Source organism: Lynx rufus, unplaced genomic scaffold, assembly GCF_022079265.1.
Source record: "Lynx rufus isolate CCGP_SWC_20201006 ecotype Redwood Valley unplaced genomic scaffold, mLynRuf1.p SCAF_7, whole genome shotgun sequence".
Taxonomy (NCBI): Eukaryota; Metazoa; Chordata; class Mammalia; order Carnivora; family Felidae; genus Lynx; species Lynx rufus.
Genome location: NW_025814889.1, coordinates 112,875,034 through 112,894,239, shown reverse-complemented (window position 1 = coordinate 112,894,239; position 19,206 = coordinate 112,875,034). Strand labels below are relative to the sequence as shown.

Genomic DNA, 19,206 nt, shown 5'->3' with positions numbered 1-19,206 from the left:
AAATATGCCAGAAATAACATCTTTCAAAAAAAGTTTGGAAATCTTATATTTTAGAGTTGGGTAATCCTACCCTGACCATGTTCTCCCATCATACTAATTTCTAACCTGAGATTGAAAGTGACCTATTCTTGTCTTGATTAGCTCTCTTTCAATATGCCTAATTTTCACTAGATCTTCCCCAATTTCCTATATTCATATGGACAAGTCCTGCTTAAACTGGTCTTGAGTTTGCTAGGAATAGAGAGGCTTACCTTATGTTTGTTAAGGTACACACTCACAGGCATGGAAATAGTTCAAGAATTATCGCTTGGTAATGTTGTCCCTCATTAGGTTGTACAATTACTAGCTTTTGATGTCAACTCAGCCAATATGAGATGCAAATAAGTGAGATCTAAAGGGTAATCACAGTGAATCATGCCAGTCTCTCTGCTCACATTTAGTGTGGGCTTTAAAGAGGTAAACGGTATGGATGCAAATATATATTATACACTCCATTTCTTAACATATGAGAAGAATAACAAAGAAAATAAATATATAAGATATTGAGGCTGGATCAAATTTTCTCATAAGTTATCTTATTAAGTTATCTTTGGAGAATCAAAGTATTAAATGTGAAAGAAATCAAATCCAGGATATTTAAAATTAAAAAAAAATCCTCCTACTAAAACTATACTGAATCTGTAATATAGAGAGAGATAAAGGAGATTGAAAAGGATCAGTACATTCTGATACTGAGAGAGGAAAGGAAGATCATCAAATCAAATATTTTCAAGGCCAATCAACTACTACTTAACAGCCTTCAATTGGCAGGATGATTCAATCCTGAAACTAATAGTAAAAACTTATGGCCATCAACAAACTTAAAGATTTTGATCCCTAGAAAAACAGCACCTCCTTCGCCTTATGCTATTACAAAGCTGGCTTACCTATTGTCTTTTGTTCTGGTGCTATGGTCAACAACAATCTTTTGATCATGATTAGGTTCCCAGGTGAGACTACAGAGGCTACAGGGGATATATTGGTGGCAGTAAGTGCCTTCAGGTTAGCATTCTGGTCTAGTTCAGTTTTTGCATTTGTTTAAACAAATTCTGCCTCTAAAAGATAAAGTCAGGTTTCTAAATTTGTAAAAATTTTTTAAGGTTTTACCACTGGAACTAAACAGTAGAAATAAATAACATAACAATTATCTATTTCAAAGGCAATTGGCTATTAGCTATCTGGTCCTCCCTGCTGCACATGTTTTCCTATTCAAAATGTCTATTATTACCCTCTGGTAATATATACATCATCATCATCATCATCATCATCACCATGAGTGAATAGCAATTTTATGCAGATAAGTTCTATGTATTAAAAGGCATGGCTTATTATACTTTGTGAATCAATAGAGTCTGTGCTAGAAGGAATAATTTGCTTTGTGTAAAGATAGGAAAGATCAAAACTTAAAATATTACTAAATTGCTCTGTCAAAAAAAAAAAGCTAGAGTTTATAAGGTTCCAAATCTCTTGGTTTTCAGTCCAACTTCTTTGTTTTCAATTACTGTGATTGACTCTCTCTCTCTCTCTCTCTCTCCCTCTCTCACCTCTCTCTCTCTCTCCCCCCCCATCCTCAGGAGATTACTGATTTCAGCCTACACTAAATTGTCCTTCTGGCATCCCTACTTGGGGAATAAGGGAGGTAAGGGGAAAGGGAATGTGAACTGACTTTATTATTAGATAATGTTTCTAAAGCCTTTGCCAAAGTTCTCTTCCAATATTATTTGGAGACATTCAATTAGAACTAGATGATACATTTTGTGAGAACTAAGATATTGAAAATCTATTAAGTTTTTCTGGAGCCTAATGGAATGGTGGTGGATGGAGTCCTTAATAAACTGGGATAAAAGTAAAGTAGAAATTTTTTTCTGGCAACTAAAAATGGAATATTGCCACTTTCTGACAATAAGGAAAGGAAATGAGTAAATAAACATGGGAACAACAAAATGCTGTGGTCCCAGAAGAGATACAGACTAGAGAGGATATTATTAAATGAAACCCTCAAATCATCAACTCTCATCTCTCTTGCATTACAATTTTCACCTAAACATCGCATTAAATACAAAGAAACATTACCATTCAGAGTTATGAATTTATGATGAATCACCATCTATTAGGATAGATTTTTTAAAAGCATGAAATAATTTACATGTTTTCATAAATACATCCTAGCAAGTCAATGTCAAATATGATTTTATGCTTTTTTGAAGTAAATAGAAAGCCATTAACTAATTTTGATATTGGACTTGTAGAGATTTGTTCATAATATATATTTATAAACTCTGATTTAATCCAGTTAATAAAATACTGAGCTTTAAAAATAAGTGAATTGAAATAATTGTGAATTCACTCAAATGTGGTAGTATACCATTTCATTAAGTATTCTACCAAATAAGCAAAATCAAAGAACAGTTGTTTGTAAGAAAGAAATCAGAGAGGATTGAGTGACACACGCACACAAAATGCGTTTATGTTTTCGAATTTCAGTGATCTGTGCCAGGTAAATCAACCCATAACAATATTAAAAATTGTTCCCTCAGTATGATTAAGATATGGATAAGAAAACAAAAATTTAAAAGATCTATGTTAAGGCAAGTTACATTAGCAGCTGTAACAAACAACTCCAAAATCCCAGTGGCTTTACACAATAAAAATTTATATCTTGCTGACATGACTGTCCAATGCAGGTCAATAGGTTTACTGTCCTCCAAGTAGTTATTTAGGGATTCAAACTTCCTTCATGCTAGAACTTCACCATCTTCACCTTGGGACTTCAAGGTCACACTAGTATCTTCTGTTGACAGATGGAGAAAGTATACTTGCGCTTCACTAATTTGGACCAGATGTGGTGCATTACTTCTTTTCCCATTCAATTGGCTAGAACGAACGACATGACCCGATCTAGAGTCAAGGAAAGTAGAGAATGAACTTTAGCTGAATGCCCAGGAGGAAAATGAAACTGTGGTGAATGCATGGAATTGTCTTAGCCATCAAGTTTAACCAGACTAAAGCTTCATTCTGACATAATACCTATTTCTCAAAAAAGTTAGAATTACAATAAATGCTGCTTGAATTTTACAATCCACCTATGTTGGTATTATATGATGCTTCTCACACTTGTCAATTTCAGGGGAGGATTGAATGACTGTCAAGAGCTCCCACAGGGCAATGTGGCCTTGGTATTGTCTTTCGCCTTCAGGATCAGCAACTGACTAACATAATCAGTGATGATCAAATCAGATTGTAGGTTGATGAATGATGCCCAGCAAAAACTACATGAGGCTTGAAATTTTGACAAGATAGTCCATTTATGAATGTATAAGGTGAAGCCATTTCCCAGTGGTAAGGCTCACTTCCCTGATCCAGATCCCCTCTTTCTCAGAAGGAAGTTTCCTAAGAAACAAGATTATTCAGCAGAAACTTATTTGGCTGAATACAGGTTCAAAATTAAGTAAATCAAGCAGTCTTGTGGCAGGACTAATTAGATTGAAATCCTGGTCTTACTATTTGTGTGACCTCAGACAATTCATTTTAGCCCTCCCATCTCCCATTCTCAGTTTACAAATCTATTAGATGTGCACAATTACTGCACCTTCTACAAAGAGCTGTTCTGATAATTACATGTGAATCAATGGGAAGAACATAACAGTTTCTCACATAGAGTGAATGTTCAGTCCATGCCAGTTATTTTTATCTAGCAGATTATGAGATCCAGTAAAACTTCTCTTCTCCATACCAGAGATGATCTCTTTAGTGACTGCTGCTTATGGCCAACACATTTAAGATTTCTCTCCTCCAAACAATGCTGGACACAACAACAAATCATTCTTTCCTGAACTCGATTTTTTTAGGCTGTCACTCTCTTCATTTTACTTTTTCTTTAGCTATACTATGATCACTAAAAAGTCAAGAGTCAGGAAGCTGTTCTCAAAGCCTTGGTGAAACGGTCTTTTCTTGCGCGTTTTTAAGGTCAGTTTTATATCATGAGAACAATCTAAAGTGACTTCTTGGAATGGAGACCTCACTGCGACCCTCTCCCTGACCCTATCAGTATTTACACTAAAATATGCATTATTTTTTTGTATTGCAATAGGAACAATTATATCTTCATTCTTAAGTGAATATCAATGAGTCACCAGGGATCTCAGTGTGCACATGCTTTTGCTTTCTTTGTCTTTCAGGATTTACTGTAGTGTCAATAAAGCTGTTAAAAAATAAAATAAAATAATATTGGGGGGGGGAAGCTAAGGGATGGAGGGAATACCAAGCAGAACAACTAGCACATGCAAACGTCTTCTAGAAAAAGGAGCATAAGAAATTAAAGATGGGCAATGCCAAAAAAGATCAGAGTTTGTATGAAATGGAAGAAGGCAACACTAGAAGGGCAAAGCCATGCAGAACCTTGTGAGGCAGAGAGTTTTGAATTTATTTTATTAATAATAACAAACATAAGGGGCGCCTGGGTGGCTCAGTCGGTTAAGCGTCTGACTTCAGCTCAGGTCATGATCTCACAGTCCGTGAGTTCGAGCCCCGCGTCGGGCTCTGCCCTGACAGCTCAGAGCCTGGAGCTGGCTTCGGATTCTGTGTCTCCCTCTCTCTCTCTGTCCCTCCCCTGCTCATGCTCTGTCTCTCTCTGTCTCAAAAATAAATAAAAACATTTTAAAAATTAAAAAAATAATAACAAACATAAAATAAAAACAGCAAAAATAAAAATAGCAAATACAATTAATAATAAATTTCCATGGCACTTACTCTGTGTATTAACATTTTCATCCTAACACAGCTGTACTATATACTATATATACCAGGATTTTACAGGTAGAGAAACTGAGGTTTAGGAGGCAAAGTCCCTCACCCAAGATCTCACAGATAGGCCAGAGTCAAGTTCATCCAGTCAAACCAATATGTTACCTTGCTTCTGCAAGGCCACTGTTCTTGTGGCTATTAAGAACAATAAAATGCCATTTAAAGATTTTACGCAGAGGTTGGCAGTGATCAGTTCTGTCTTTTAAAGAGCTTTTATTCTCATTAGAGAGTGAACATATAATGGAGGAGATGCCAACTTCCTGTAAGTAGACTATTGCTGTATTCCTGGCAAGACAGGTAGCAACTTAGATTCTGGCCATAATGATAGACATAGAAAAAAAAATGGTATTGATAGATGTTTAGAAAATAATACTAACAGGGAAAATGGACATAATGATCATTACTTAAATGTAATGTTTGGCATAGACATTCATTCTGGTTGATTAGGTAACCATAAAGACTGGCAAAACTTCCATCATTTACAATTCACTCTTTCATTCAGTGATCTTTTCATCCATTCATGAAGGTAGGAATCCATTGAGTATCCTGAATTCTTTCATAGCATTCTTTCCATCACACATTAGTGACATTTTCATTAAGTTCTTCTTTGGAAACTTAAGTTCAGTTTAAGTGCTGAGATCAAAAGATATCAAAATATTAAAACACACACACACACACATACATTATGTTTTTTTTAGTTGAAACACATGCTTAGCAGCAGCAAATGACTCTCCATCATCCTAAACAAGTATAAGCAGCATGTTCAGCAAGAGTCTGTAGTGACGGGGTTCCTGGCAAAGGAGGCAATTAGGAAGAGAAGTGTGGCTCTTGTTTCCGAACACACTTCTTTTTTCATATTTTTACCATGAACTTAAGACAAATACATTAAGTAGACTCAATGGTAACAATGTTCCTCCAGGTCATTTAGATGTGCTTTGGGATGAGACAAGTGGATTTGATTAAATTTGTTTAAAACCAAATGTTATCACTTAAAATGGTGCTGAGTGCTTTTAGAAGATTTTTCTGTGGACACCTCTTCTGATTATTGGAGAATGAAAGTCTGAAATCTTTCACAGTATTATTGATAATGAGATAAATATTGCTGGTAAAAGTCTCAGTACACATAACCTGGTCCAAGAAATGTAAGTGAATCATTCTTCACTGTGAGTCCTTATGTCTCCAGGGGGCAGGGACCCCATCTAAGACCCTTGCGAGTTATTTCAGACCCCTTTTCCCAGGGATTGTATTGGGCTTACATGGAGTCAAGGCTGTGAAAGGTGCAGAGGCCAAGGTAGGCCTGATGACTCTTTTTGGCACTGTTATCGCTCTAACCTGACATCTGCTGACACTTCACTCTACCCAGGTCACTGCCTGTGGGCTATGCATTTGTCATCTCTGGTACAGATGTACTCTTTTATGTAGATAGTTTATGTCCACCATGACTACAGTTCTAAAGCCAGGTAAACAAGAGGATAGCTTAGGGGCGCCCGGGGGGCTCAGTTAGTTGAGCATCTGACTGTTGATTTCAGCTCAGTTCATAGTTCCAGGGTCGTGGGATCAAGCCTTGTGTCTGGCTCTGTGAGGAGCATGGAGCCTGCTTAAGATTCCCTCTCTCTCTTCTCTCTGTCTCTCTCTCTCTCTCCCTCTGCCCTTCTCTCTAGTTTGTGTGAGCTCTCTCTCTTTCAAAAAGAAAAAAAGAAAAAGAAAGAAAAAGAAAAAGCTTCCTGCACCCCAGTCAACTCAGAGACGTGCCTTGCTGGTGTTATGTCAAGAAGATATAGGGGCACCTGAGTGGCTCAGTCGGTTAAGTGTCCACCTCTTGATTTCAGCGAAAAGCATGCTCTCACAGGGCGTGGGTTCAAGCCCCACATCAGGCTCTCTGTGCTGACAGTGTGGAGCCTGGTTGGGTATTCTCTCTGTCTCCCTCTCTCTCTCTCAAAATAAATAAATAAACCTAAAAAAAAAAGATATGCAAGCACAGTGGTGGCTAAGTTTGAGGCCATGTGCAGGAGTGACCCTTTGTATTTATTGTGTTTGTAAAATCCAGGTAAACATAATAAACAGATCAAAAGAATTCAGTAAAAAAAAAAAAAAACAGAAAAACAAACAAACAAAAACAACAGGTCAGAGTAAAACAAGGAGGTAAAAGGAAAAACAACAGAGGAACATTCGGGAAGAATGAAGATTTATATCACAGGCTCAGTTATATTTGCATTTGAGTGTTGCCAGTTGTAGCCTAAGAAAAAGGGGCAGGGATGTTTTCTGGCTATTTGTGTTGATTCCCAAATTTAGGTTTCTGCAGGATAAGCATAAAAGTCAGCCACATGGAGAGCCAGGTGGCTGTGCTTCCCTGGCCACATTTCTTTGCACGCATTGCCTCACAACTTCATATCGCAGTACGAAAATTGTTAAAAGAAAGGGGGAAAAAAGACAGAAGCTTAAATCATTTCTATTCAATAGTGAGAATAAATGTGTCTGCAATGCGAAAAGCTTACCAGGAACAGCACTTTGAGTTTATAGTTCTGTAATTTTGCTGAACTGAAAAGGCATTCCTTTCCCTTGGTCTTCAAAATGGTTCAACGTTCACATTTTATTAGCAAGTAAGCATGAACAAAACGGGTTTTGATAAGCACAAAAGCTGTTTTTTGCCTCATTATACCGGATGGCAAGTGAGATCTTACGGCTTCGCATCAAATCAGTGGAAAAACAATTATCTGTAGAAAGTATGTGCAAACATTTTTCCTACAAAGCTAAAGATTCAAGGCGACGTGTCTGGAATGTGTTTCTCCCTTTAGGCTGCCTCCATTCCATGAAACATCTGTCTCAATTTCCGCTCTTCCTGGAGCCTCCTTTTGGTCTCTGCAGATCTATTCCTTCTAAATCTGCTTCATTCTGATTCTGCAGATGGAAACCGTATGTCTCCCTGCTTAAGGAAGTGTGCCCAATCTTCTCAAGTGGAGATTTCTGGCCAAGAGTTACAATATCTTCACGTATGGCTTCCTAATGCACCAAATACAGTATGAGACGCTTTTGGTTTGATTTCATGCTTTAAAATGCATTAAAGTGGGCATTAACACATTCAGTAAAATCACTAAAGTTAAATATAAAGCTGTGACTTAGATATAGTTTGGACAAGCAAGCTTATATTTAATAAGTACTTGTTGATCATCTATTATGCTACAGCCTTGAGTTACAAAGATAAAATATGTAACTCAGAGTGTACCATGTAGTGGGCTTGGATAGGCAGGAAACTGGTGGAGTCACTACAATACAGGGAAGAAGGGCTGAAAGGGACAGACTCTCCAGAAACAGAAAAAGACACAATTCAGAAGTGTGAACTGACAAAAAAGTTTAGTGTTCCTTTAAAAGAGTAATTTTAATTTTCATCTGTGAAGCCACGCATTCAAATTTATTAAAAATAACATTAAATAATAAATGTATCTAATTTTAAGTATATTACGATTACCTGAAACAGCTATCTAAAATACCAAAATATCTGGTCTAATTACATACTTATTTCATACATGAAAGTAATATTGTGCATACCATTTGACATTAAATACATTAAAAGGTAATTTGTGGGTTTTTTTTTTTGCTTATTTAATAAATGTGAATAAAGAAGAAAGGTGGGAAGAATCAAGCAGCCATATAAGGGTAGTAAAAGGAGAATCTGAGATTTCTGGATGCCATCAGGAAAGTAGACTCCCAAAGTGTGTCCTTCATGTTGCCAATGAACTATCTTGAGCAGATTTCCTGCCTAAGGTTATAAGATTGTCAGGAAGGTAGATATTTATTAAGTAATGCAAAGGAATAGACGTTGAGACACGGGAAGGGATTTGAGAGTAAGCGGTTATTCTAAATGCAAATGGTGTCCTTAAAAGCAGTAGTAACTCATTACCTAAAATATGCAAGAAAAGAACACCATGTATAATCTAAAATATAATCTCTGAAAAAATATTTGAGTATTTTTTTTCCATTTTAACAGATGCCTTCTATTGTCAAAACTCTCACAAAGGCCAATTTTAACAAACCCAAATATTGTTGGTAATACTTGTTACTCAAATTAAAATTGGAAGTATATGAGAAATTGCACATGATAAAATCATATCGTTTTCATATATCCATACATATTTTTTTCATTTTAGTAGAAAGGACACTTCTCAGTAAAACTATTGGAAGTGCAAATTGTAAAGAAACAGAATATTTGAATCTAGGAAACTAAGGATGAAAAGGACCGGAGCATACACATTAATTTCTTAATAGTGATTATCTTCAAGCAGAGTGGAATCGGGGCTTCAGGGTGAAGGGGACTTTGGGATTTTATTCTGCACACTCCTGGATTAATTTAAATCTTCCACAACAATAATGCATTCTTGCAATGCTATGTATTTATAAAACAATAAATGAGGTTTTTAAAAAATAAATAATCATATAAGAATGTTTTAAAGAGCAAGATAATCACCCCCCCCCTCAAAAAATGGGCATTGGAAATTGTTACTAAGATTTGAGAAACAAAATTAATTAAACCCAACAATAACAGTAACTAGAACCACATGAGCCCTCCCTGGCAAGCTGTCCTGTAGTGTTGAACTTCAGAACACCAGTGCCCTCTTGTGGCAAAAAAAATGGATACATTTAAAATTTGGGTCCCTACCACACAGGGGGGTTGAGGCTTCCTGGTGAAATTTTGTTTCTTTTCCAGATTGAAATAGCCACAGTGATGCCTTCTGGGAACAGAGAGCTTCTCACCCCACCCCCACAGCCAGAGGAGGCTGAAGAAGAGGAGGAGGAGTCCACCCCTAGACTTATCGATGGCTCTTCCCCACAGGAGCCTGAGTTCACTGGGGTTCTGGGCCCACACACCAATGAAGGTCAGGTCCATCAAAGCTGATGTGAATGAAGTCCACTTGGTCATACCGCAACACCGTCAAGCTCCAAGGCCATAGGCAGTCCACATGACTCACAGAGAAAGTTTTGCTACAGGCTAGGTTTGAAGCAGGAGATATGTATTTTGCATTCAAATGTAAAGGAGTTTTAATAATTCATAAAAAGCCGTTTTGATAATTAATTTAATAATTAAATAAGCTTTGCCATGATAGAAATGATCAAATAGCCAAATCTGGGGACGAAAACATTCGCCTAGCATCGTGACTCAAAATCTTTGTGGTGGAACGCATTTCTAGAACAAAGAGTATACTGTTAGCAAGATGAGAATCGATGTCTGACAGATGAGGCCACAGCAGTTCAGGGTGATAAGGTAATGACAGCTGATTGGGTTGACGGCAATAATACTAATATTTTACATTGACTGGGCACATACTACCTGTGGGCCATAAGGCTCAGCGCTTCATATTCTCTCACTTGACTACCACCACCTGCGTGTAAAGGTGTGAGGATTAATCTTTTCATTGTTAATAGCTCAAAAATGGTAGGAACTTGTCGGAGATCATGCAGCTGTTAGTGTCACACACTGAGTTTAAAGCAAGCCTGTTTCGATTCTTGTCTGTGTACTTATTGGAACAGTCTTCTTCTCTCACTCAGTCCTAGGGAGCAGCAGAGAGGAAGGCATTCCATAGCCCTGAACTCCATCTTGTACAGCCTGAGGGTGACCTAAGCCACGGCCGTTAGGAGTTCCCGAGGCTAGATGTGATTCTATGATCTATGTTTCTTGTTAGAATTCGTCCATGTCACCCCTGGAGGCACTCAAGTGGACTCACACCAGAATAGTTTCACACACAGAGAATGGCATAGTGAGGGGGTGTACAAAAATGAGCAGAGTTCCCATTGCAAAGGTTTATTTAGTACAGAGAGTGTCTCTGGACTGAAACTTCTGGAGCTACGAAACTTATCTTAAAACGGACTGCTGTTTTCATGGATATTTTTGTCCAGTACAGGGAGACAGACGTGTAAACAAATGGAGAGGCAATAATGTGTAATAGGTAATATGACAAAAGGCTGTACAGAACATATGGAGAGAGAAAGCAGGGGAGCGCATTCAAATCCCAGCTTTGGGACTTGCTGGGTACACAATCTTGAGCAAGACATTCACTATATTTTGCCTTAGTTTCCTCATCCAAAATGTGGGATAACAAATAATACAACTTTCTTCGTAGAGTTGTTGTAAGAATTGAATGAATGAATTTAGTGCCTTGACCCACAGTAACATAATAAATGTTATTCTCGTTACTCCACTATTGATAAAAGAGCTTATTTTTTAAAATTCTCAACAAATATTTCAGTGCACAATACAGGTTTGCTAACTATGGGCACTATGTTGTACAGCAGACCTCAACAGCTGACTTATTTTGCACAAGCGAAAATTTACATGTGTTGAGCAGCAACTCCCCAGCCCCTGGTAGGCACCAACCTACTCTCTGCCTCTACCGGGTTTTAACTGTTCACCAGTAAGTGATGTAAAAGATTGTCTTTTGTAAAATGTTGCCTATACGCCAACCGCTAAAACATTTTATGTATATTAACCCTTTGAAGAGTCAGAATGATACTCTGTACTATTATTATTTCCGCTTTACAAATAGGACAACTAAAACTCCAACATAGGATAAAGTTGTGCAAGATCATGGCCGTGGTACTTGGCTGTGCTGAGATGCAAATAGCGACCCCTATATCCTAAGCCAATACTTCAAGTGAATACATTATATTCTTACCACATAGCTAACATTCTAAGGAGTAGTAGAGCACGCTACAAATAAAAACATGCAGATACGCACACGATAGAGGGAAACGTAAGTATCCAGCAGAAAGTTTTCGGCAGGGAAATTAGACATATATAGAACGTCACTCACTTTTAAGTGATTTCAGATCCGTCAGACGTTGACTGATCTGGCACTGTTACCTATACTCAGGTCTTTCGGCCAAGCCAGGAACAACAGAAAAACATAACGCCCAATCTTTCCAAAAGCTTTGGATTTTGAAAATTGTGTTTAGTTTTTGAAATTATGGCTCAATAGTGTCAGGTTTGAACCCATAAAAAAAAATCTATGGCTTTAGAAAAAAAAAAAAGTTATCTGCCAAGTAGTCTGAGGGTGAGTAATGACGTTAAAATTTTACACTTGACCTTAGCCAAAAGGCTGAGAAGCGATGAAGTTAAAATTTTAATTCACATTTTAATTTCCACAGAAAAATCAGCACCAGAAATTCTAAACTTTAAAATTAAATTTAAATCTTATACATGCATCATAGCTCAATAGCTTGGAAGGAACTATTTAGAGTATTAATCAAACTATCATTTTTTTTACTATGAATACAAATTTCTAAAAATAATTTTCTGAAGCCATATAAAATAGGCTTGGGTTATGAGTGGAAAAGTTAGAATTAAAATGTAACTGGTGTGAATATATATAAATTACCTTAAGCAGTTACTGCTAAATTAGCAAGGCAATGAAAATATAGAAGAATCAAATACTTATTTTAAAAAGATATATATGTGGTAAATATTAATTTATAATGAATTGAAAATTAGCAAGTGTTCAATATTTTATAGTTCCCCTTAAATTTTCTTTCCTAGATTTCCATTCCTAAAATAGTTTTCATTCCCAGAGCTGTTATTGTAAATAATTTCCCTACTTAATGATAACAATAAGACCTTAGTAAGCGCACTAATAATCCTTGATCACAAACCACAAGTAGATCCCTCCGCGAAGGCAACCAAATGTCCGGGTCTGCCTGGGAGTGAGGCGTCCCATAGTGGGGGGGTTTCAAGGCTAACACCAGGAAAGTCCCAGCTAAACTGGGATGAACTGATCACTGAGCGATTGCAAGGAAGCTCTTCCATCACTTTCGTCTAGTTTCTCTCATGGCTATTGCACATTCTCCATCTCACATCTTAACCACCCTTCTCCTCCTCCTCCCTTTTTTCTTCAAGCTCATCAGAGAGACAAGCCTCTTGCTCAACAGAGAAAATGCAATCTTCTGGTCAGCAGCTCTTGGTCTTTCTGTTTTGAGATGTAATCTTTACCTACATGGACATGCACACACCTTATCTCCCTGTCCTCCTTTCACAACAGATAGACTGTCCTCTCAAATACAGGATGCGATCTTGCCCACTGTGGCTTTGAGTCCATGTCTTACCGCCCTCTCAGGATCCTTTTGATCTTCAAATTCTACTTTGGATCTCTTTCTACAAATTTCTCCTGCTTCAGTCAATTTACACACTGCATATATATTTGCTTATACTTATCACCATCTCTCTTTCCTCCTTCACAGTTAAACATCTCACTAGCATTGTCTATATCTGATGTAACTACTTCCTCACCCTCAACTCCCTCCTCAATTGGCTGTTAATCTGGCTTCTAGCCCCATCACTCTGTAGCTGTTACTGAAGTTGTATATAACCACCGCAGTAACTAACCCAAAAGACATTTTCAGTCCTTAAATTACCTGACATCTCAGCAGCTTTAGAATGTTTTCTATTCCCTTTTCCTTTAAACTCTCTCTCTCCATTTGGCCTCCATAATATCTCCCCATCTTATCTTGCTCCTTTCCTTCTGGTCATTGCATTTCTGTCTTCCTTTGAAGCTCACTGTCCTCTACATGACCACTAAACAGAGAGTGAAGGAGGGGTGTGTGTATGTGTGTGTGTGTGTGTGTGCACATGTGATAGAGAAATATAGATCAATGTGTTGAGACATAACGCAGCTTCACAAATACCTTTTGGATATGTTGCCTTTTCAACATGTCACCATGACCCCAACCAAGCAACTATCATCTTTTATCTAGACAGCAAGTCATCTCCACTCTGTCCACTTGCCCTCCCTCAGTCTTCTACGACAACTTCAAGCAGAGTGTTTTCTTAATCTGTGCAAATCTGATCATGTAATAACTTGCCCATCCTTAGGATAAGGAACAAAACCTGTAATAGCACAGCCTATATGGCTTCTGCATGGTCTGCCCCATACATTTCAATGTTGTCTGTGCTATAGACACATGGACCATCTTTTAGTCCCTCCAAAGTGAAGGGCCTTTGTAAATGCTGCTTCCTCTGCCTGGGTACTCTTTCCTCCCACTTGGATGGTTAACTCCTTCTGTTCTTGCAGATCTCAACTCAGTTATCACCTCCTCAGAGAACCATGACTGTCAGACTGAGTCAGATTCCCCTATTTTATGCTCATATATTTCATGACATTTTTCACAGTTACCATTTTATTTATTTGTGTGATTAACATCCTAAGCCAATACTTCAAATGAATACATTATGTTCTTACCACATAGCTAACATTCTAAGGAGTAGTAGAGCACGCTACAAATAAAAACATGCAGATACGCACACAATAGAGGGAAATGTAAGTATCCAGCAGAAAGTTTTCAGCAGGGAAATTAAACATATATGATCTTACATAGAAGATCATAAAATAGAACTGTGTCTCCTCGTGCTCCTCACTATTTCACCAGCTAGCATAGTATCATTTACATAGAAAGAATTCAATAAATATATTGAGTGAATTAATATTAATGATCATTACTGTGTCATTTTTCTTGAAGCAGATTTTGTTTCAGTGAGGTGTTTAATTATTAAACCAAAGACTTAATAAAAATATTATGTGTGATGTTTTAACTTTATGAAAACCAGTCTTACTATTTACATTCGAAAGGAGAATTTCTAATAAGCATAAAAGCAACAACCACACTTTATCCACTCAGTAATTTGAAATAAAATTTACAACATTACAAAGAATATACTAATTATCATGGCAGCTTTCCTTGGTACGTTTGACTTTAATTTCTATTTATAGAAAACTATGTGATAAAATATGAAATATCCCAGGGTAGTCTATATGAGACCCTAATATTATTTAACAAACATCTAATCACATTATTTCTTGGAAATTGCTTTTGTTACTGACACATAATTATTTGCCTCTACCTTGTAGACTTTCCAACCTGCCTTCTGTGTACATGTATAAGTACCACCGTATACTGTGATGACCATGAACTTGATGCTATTCCACCGCTGCCCAAGAACACCGCTTATTTCTATTCCCGCTTCAACAGAATTAAAAAGATCAACAAAAACGATTTTGCAAGCCTAAGTATGGATGACAGCATTAATACCATTTCTTCTTTACAGACTTTTCCAAAATTTTTGCACTATAAAATGTTGGTACTAAGTATGAACCTTGGAGGGGCGCCTGGGTGGCGCAGTCGGTTAAGCGTCCGACTTCAGCCAGGTCACGATCTCGCGGTCCGTGAGTTCGAGCCCCGCGTCAGGCTCTGGGCTGATGGCTCGGAGCCTGGAGCCTGTTTCCGATTCTGTGTCTCCCTCTCTCTCTGCCCCTCTCCTGTTCATGCTCTGTCTCTCTCTGTCCCAAAAAATGAATAAAAAATGTTGAAAAAAAATTAAAAAAAAAAAAAATAAATATGAACCTTGGATATGAAAATTGGCCCATAAACAACTCTTTTCTTATTTAAATATTTGAAGGTATTTTTAATTATATTAAAAATGATGAAGAATTAAAGGTCATTATGAAACTATATAGTTGATATTTTCAAATGAGCTATTTTCAAGAAATAGAATCATCAGTGTGTATATTTTATAGGCTAAAATTCATTATCATGTTATGACATTGAATAAAATGTCATGGTCATATATTTACTAGGATTTGGGTTGTTTGAATAGATTCCCATTAAAGCACAGTTGCTTTATGATTGATGCATAAAAGCCTACATTCTGACTTAATAATTTTGGCAACTTAGAAAAGTTTTTACAAAACTTTATAAAGTGTTTTATAAAGTATCTTTATAAAGTGGTTTGATCATTTGAGAATTTCTTTTTAATGCCTTTGTATTTTAATGCTAATGTATCTATGACTATTAGAAAATACAGCAATCTGGCATCAGTGAGGAAAACCTTTTAAATGGTAAAATCTAGACAAAGCTTATGAAGAATATAGGGAAAGCACAAGTTATCTTAAACATAATGTGTCAATACTTTTGTTAAAGTTATGCTTTTTTGGGGGGGCGCCTGGGTGGCTCAGTCGGTTAAGCGTCTGACTTCAGCTCAGGTCATGATCTCACAGTCCGTGAGTTTGAGCCCCACGTCGGACTCTGTGCTGACAGCTCAGAGCCTGGAGCCTGCTTCAAATTCTGTGTCTCCCTCTCTCTCTGCCCCTCCCCTGCTCATGCTCTGTCTCTCTCTGTCTCAAAAATAAATAAAAATATAAAAAAAAAAAAGTTACGCTTTTTTAAAAAAATTTTTTAATGTTTATTTAGTTTTGAAAGAGAGAGAGAGAGAGGACAGAGTTCAAGTCAGGGAGGGGCAGAAAGAGAGAGTGAGACACAGAACCCAAAGCAGGATCCAGGCTCTGAGCTGTCAGTACAGAGCCTGACGCAGGACTGGAACTCACAAACCACAAGATCATGACCTGAGCCAAAGCCGCGGCTTAACCGACTGAGCCACCCAGGCACCCCTAAAGTTATGCTTACTTATAAGTGTATAAAGAAATATGTATAGCACTGGGTGGAAGCAATTAAATTTGTATGTAAAGTAGTTAGAAATAATTATTTTATTAATTGTCCATTGATATTTAAATTCATTGTTAATTTATATTCATATTTTTATGCGAGCACAACATATTCAACACTATTTAACTACTTCTTTCATTTTTCCTTCTAGATGACTTAAAAAGAATTGATCTGACATCAAATCTAATATCTGAGATTGATGAGGATGCATTCAGAAAGCTACCTCAACTCCGAGAGCTTGTCCTGCGTGACAACAAAATAAGGCAGCTCCCAGAATTGCCAAACACTTTGACATTTATTGATATTAGCAACAATAGGCTGGGGAGGAAAGGAATAAAGCAAGAAGCGTTTAAAGTGAGTTTTAAGTTTGGATATGGAAGACTTTAATCTTTCCACTTCATTTGCTGTCATTGACTAGCTTTTTTATTTCCATAAGGAAAGTGTCAATTTTATGAGATTTTAACTACTAAAAACAAAACAAAACAACAAACAAACAAAACCTCTAAGTACTACTTATCAAGTTTTGGGGAAATATTGTGTTCTGGTAAGTTCTGAGGCTAGTCAAACAACAAGAACAGAAAGCAGAGTGAGAATAAAGAGTTGGTGGCTCCCTGGAACACCAGTCTACAAGGCGCACCTAGAAATGGTGTAAGCCAGACAATTTGTATTTCCCAGGAACTCCGCTCAAGGTGAATATTTTACATGGCTTAAAGGATAACTACTTGTGCAGGGTGAGGGAGTTGCGTTGAATAGAGAAGTCTTCTAAATCACCTTGTAAAAAGGATGGATTCAGTTAATCTTAGAAATTTTATTTTCTAAATGAAAGAAGCAAGTCTGAGGCTAGAATAACAGCATAGAGTATGAGAACACTCACCAACCAGCTTTCTTACCCTCTCTTTGTTCAAGCTGCTCTTCTAAATCTATGCCAAACAAACAAATTTCAAATACTATTTGAAGAGACACCATGTTATTCCCAGGGAGAGTACAGAGAGCTGTGTGGACCCATTAGCACTAAGCAATGGCGAAATGGTTCTCCACTAGCTCTCCCATAACATTACCCTGGTAGGCGTTGGAGTTAGGACACCTTATTGTATGTAGTCTGCCACGGGTCAAAGTTCAGTCTCCCCATTCAGCTTTTGTTGGCATGGGTGATGGTGAGTCACGGTTTATTCTGTAGTATTTGGCTAGAGTAGACCTCTTATTGTCTAAATGTTTTTTGTTTTTTGTTTTTTATCTTGTTACGCTACCCTCTTCCTGTTATTTGAACTAGAAAGAATAGGATATTGTTGGAGAGAAACTCTTTTCTTTATCCATAAAAAATAAAGGACCTTCTTCCTACACCGTACCCAAATCTTCAAAACCCTATTGCAGAAGATCTTCCATGGGAAGACACTGCCTTGCTTAAACTGAAGAAGTTAGAGTGCACAAAGCAAGGTTCTTCCTACAGATCCAGAAACACTTTACACTTTCATCAAGAAAGATTTGCTTACAGTTAATTCTTACAAAACTCATTTGAATTGTCTAGCAACTAGAGAACTAATCTGCTTCACCCTTGCAAAACAAGACCTGGACGGGCATGTGTTATTTTACAAGTAGTTGAAAGAACAGGGAATGGAAAATACAACTGTGAAACCACTAATTTCCACTAAGTCCCTACATTTGGAATGTTTACAGGATATGTATGATCTCCATCATCTCTACCTCACCGATAACAATTTGGACCACATCCCTCTGCCACTCCCAGAAAACCTACGGGCCCTTCACCTCCAGGTAAGCTTCTACTAGTAAGGTACGCTCAATAGCTCCATGGAAAACAAAAGCAAAGAGGAGGAAGCTGGGATGCAAAAACTGTTTATAATGTCCTGTTGACACACAGTCACCATTTTTCTTCTTCTTCTCCCTTTATTCACTCTCTCACTCTCTATCTGAGGGCAAGGTCTTTGTATATTCATGCTTCTGTCTATACTGATTTATTTCTGATAACCATAGTCTCTAAAGATTTTCAGTCTTTATTAAATCCTAATACACCTTTCTGGCACATGAAATTACTTTTGAAAAAAAAAATCAAAACCTTTATCTCCTGAAGAAATGTGTGAGAATTAGAAATGGAAGAGAAAAAGGCGGAAAGAAATTTTTAATTTAATTCCTGGCTTTCAGGAGGAAAAAAAATGTCAATTTTAGCGCTTGATTTTAGGTTTTATGTATTGAATTAAATTCAACCCTAGGACATTCCTATCTGCTGAGGGATGACAGACTTCCATCTCTCTGGATTAAGAGATTATTACTGTTGCCTGTGATAATACTGACCCTACAAAGTAAATGGGTCTCTGATGTTGCATTCAAACACAATGGATTTGTATATACAATATGACATTAAAAAATAAAAAGTAATTGGCTTCACATACCCTACTCTAAGGTTTAAAAGGGCATCATTAAGTGCACCCTTTAAAACATTTCTCTTCTCATGACCACCTTATCAACATGCAGTATATAGCTGTGTTTCTTTAAGTTGTTTTTTGTTGTTTTTTTTTTTTTTTTGAGAGACAGAGGATGCAAGTGGGGAAGAGACAGAGAGACAGGTAGAGAGAGAATCCAAAGCAGGTTTCACACTACCAGGGTAGAGCCCAATGCGAGGCTCAAACCCACGAACCACGAGATCTTGACCTGAGCTGAAGTCAGACGCTTGAAGAGAGCCACCTACACACTCCTAACTATTTTAATTTACATTGTTTTCCATTTGTATTTATTTTTAATGCTTATATAAAAATCTCCAATTTTGATTCATTTCAAATGTTTGCCAAATATATATATATATATATATGTATATAGTAATTAAGAATGAAGGCTCTGGCAAAAGCAGATTCCCCAGGATGAAATTCTACTCCC

General features: G+C 37.2%; 1 protein-coding gene across 1 annotated transcript in view; it reads left to right on the top strand.

The window, feature by feature from the left end:
* The window catches only part of EPYC (epiphycan), a 34,049-nt gene that overhangs the window by 10,658 nt on the left and 4,185 nt on the right, over window positions 1–19,206 (top strand). Inside the window, exons 2-5 of the mRNA XM_047064946.1 lie at window positions 9,545–9,713; window positions 14,730–14,888; window positions 16,472–16,674; window positions 17,995–18,090. Coding sequence (XP_046920902.1) covers window positions 9,545–9,713; window positions 14,730–14,888; window positions 16,472–16,674; window positions 17,995–18,090 — 627 coding nt within the window. The remainder of the gene's footprint in view (window positions 1–9,544; window positions 9,714–14,729; window positions 14,889–16,471; window positions 16,675–17,994; window positions 18,091–19,206) is intronic.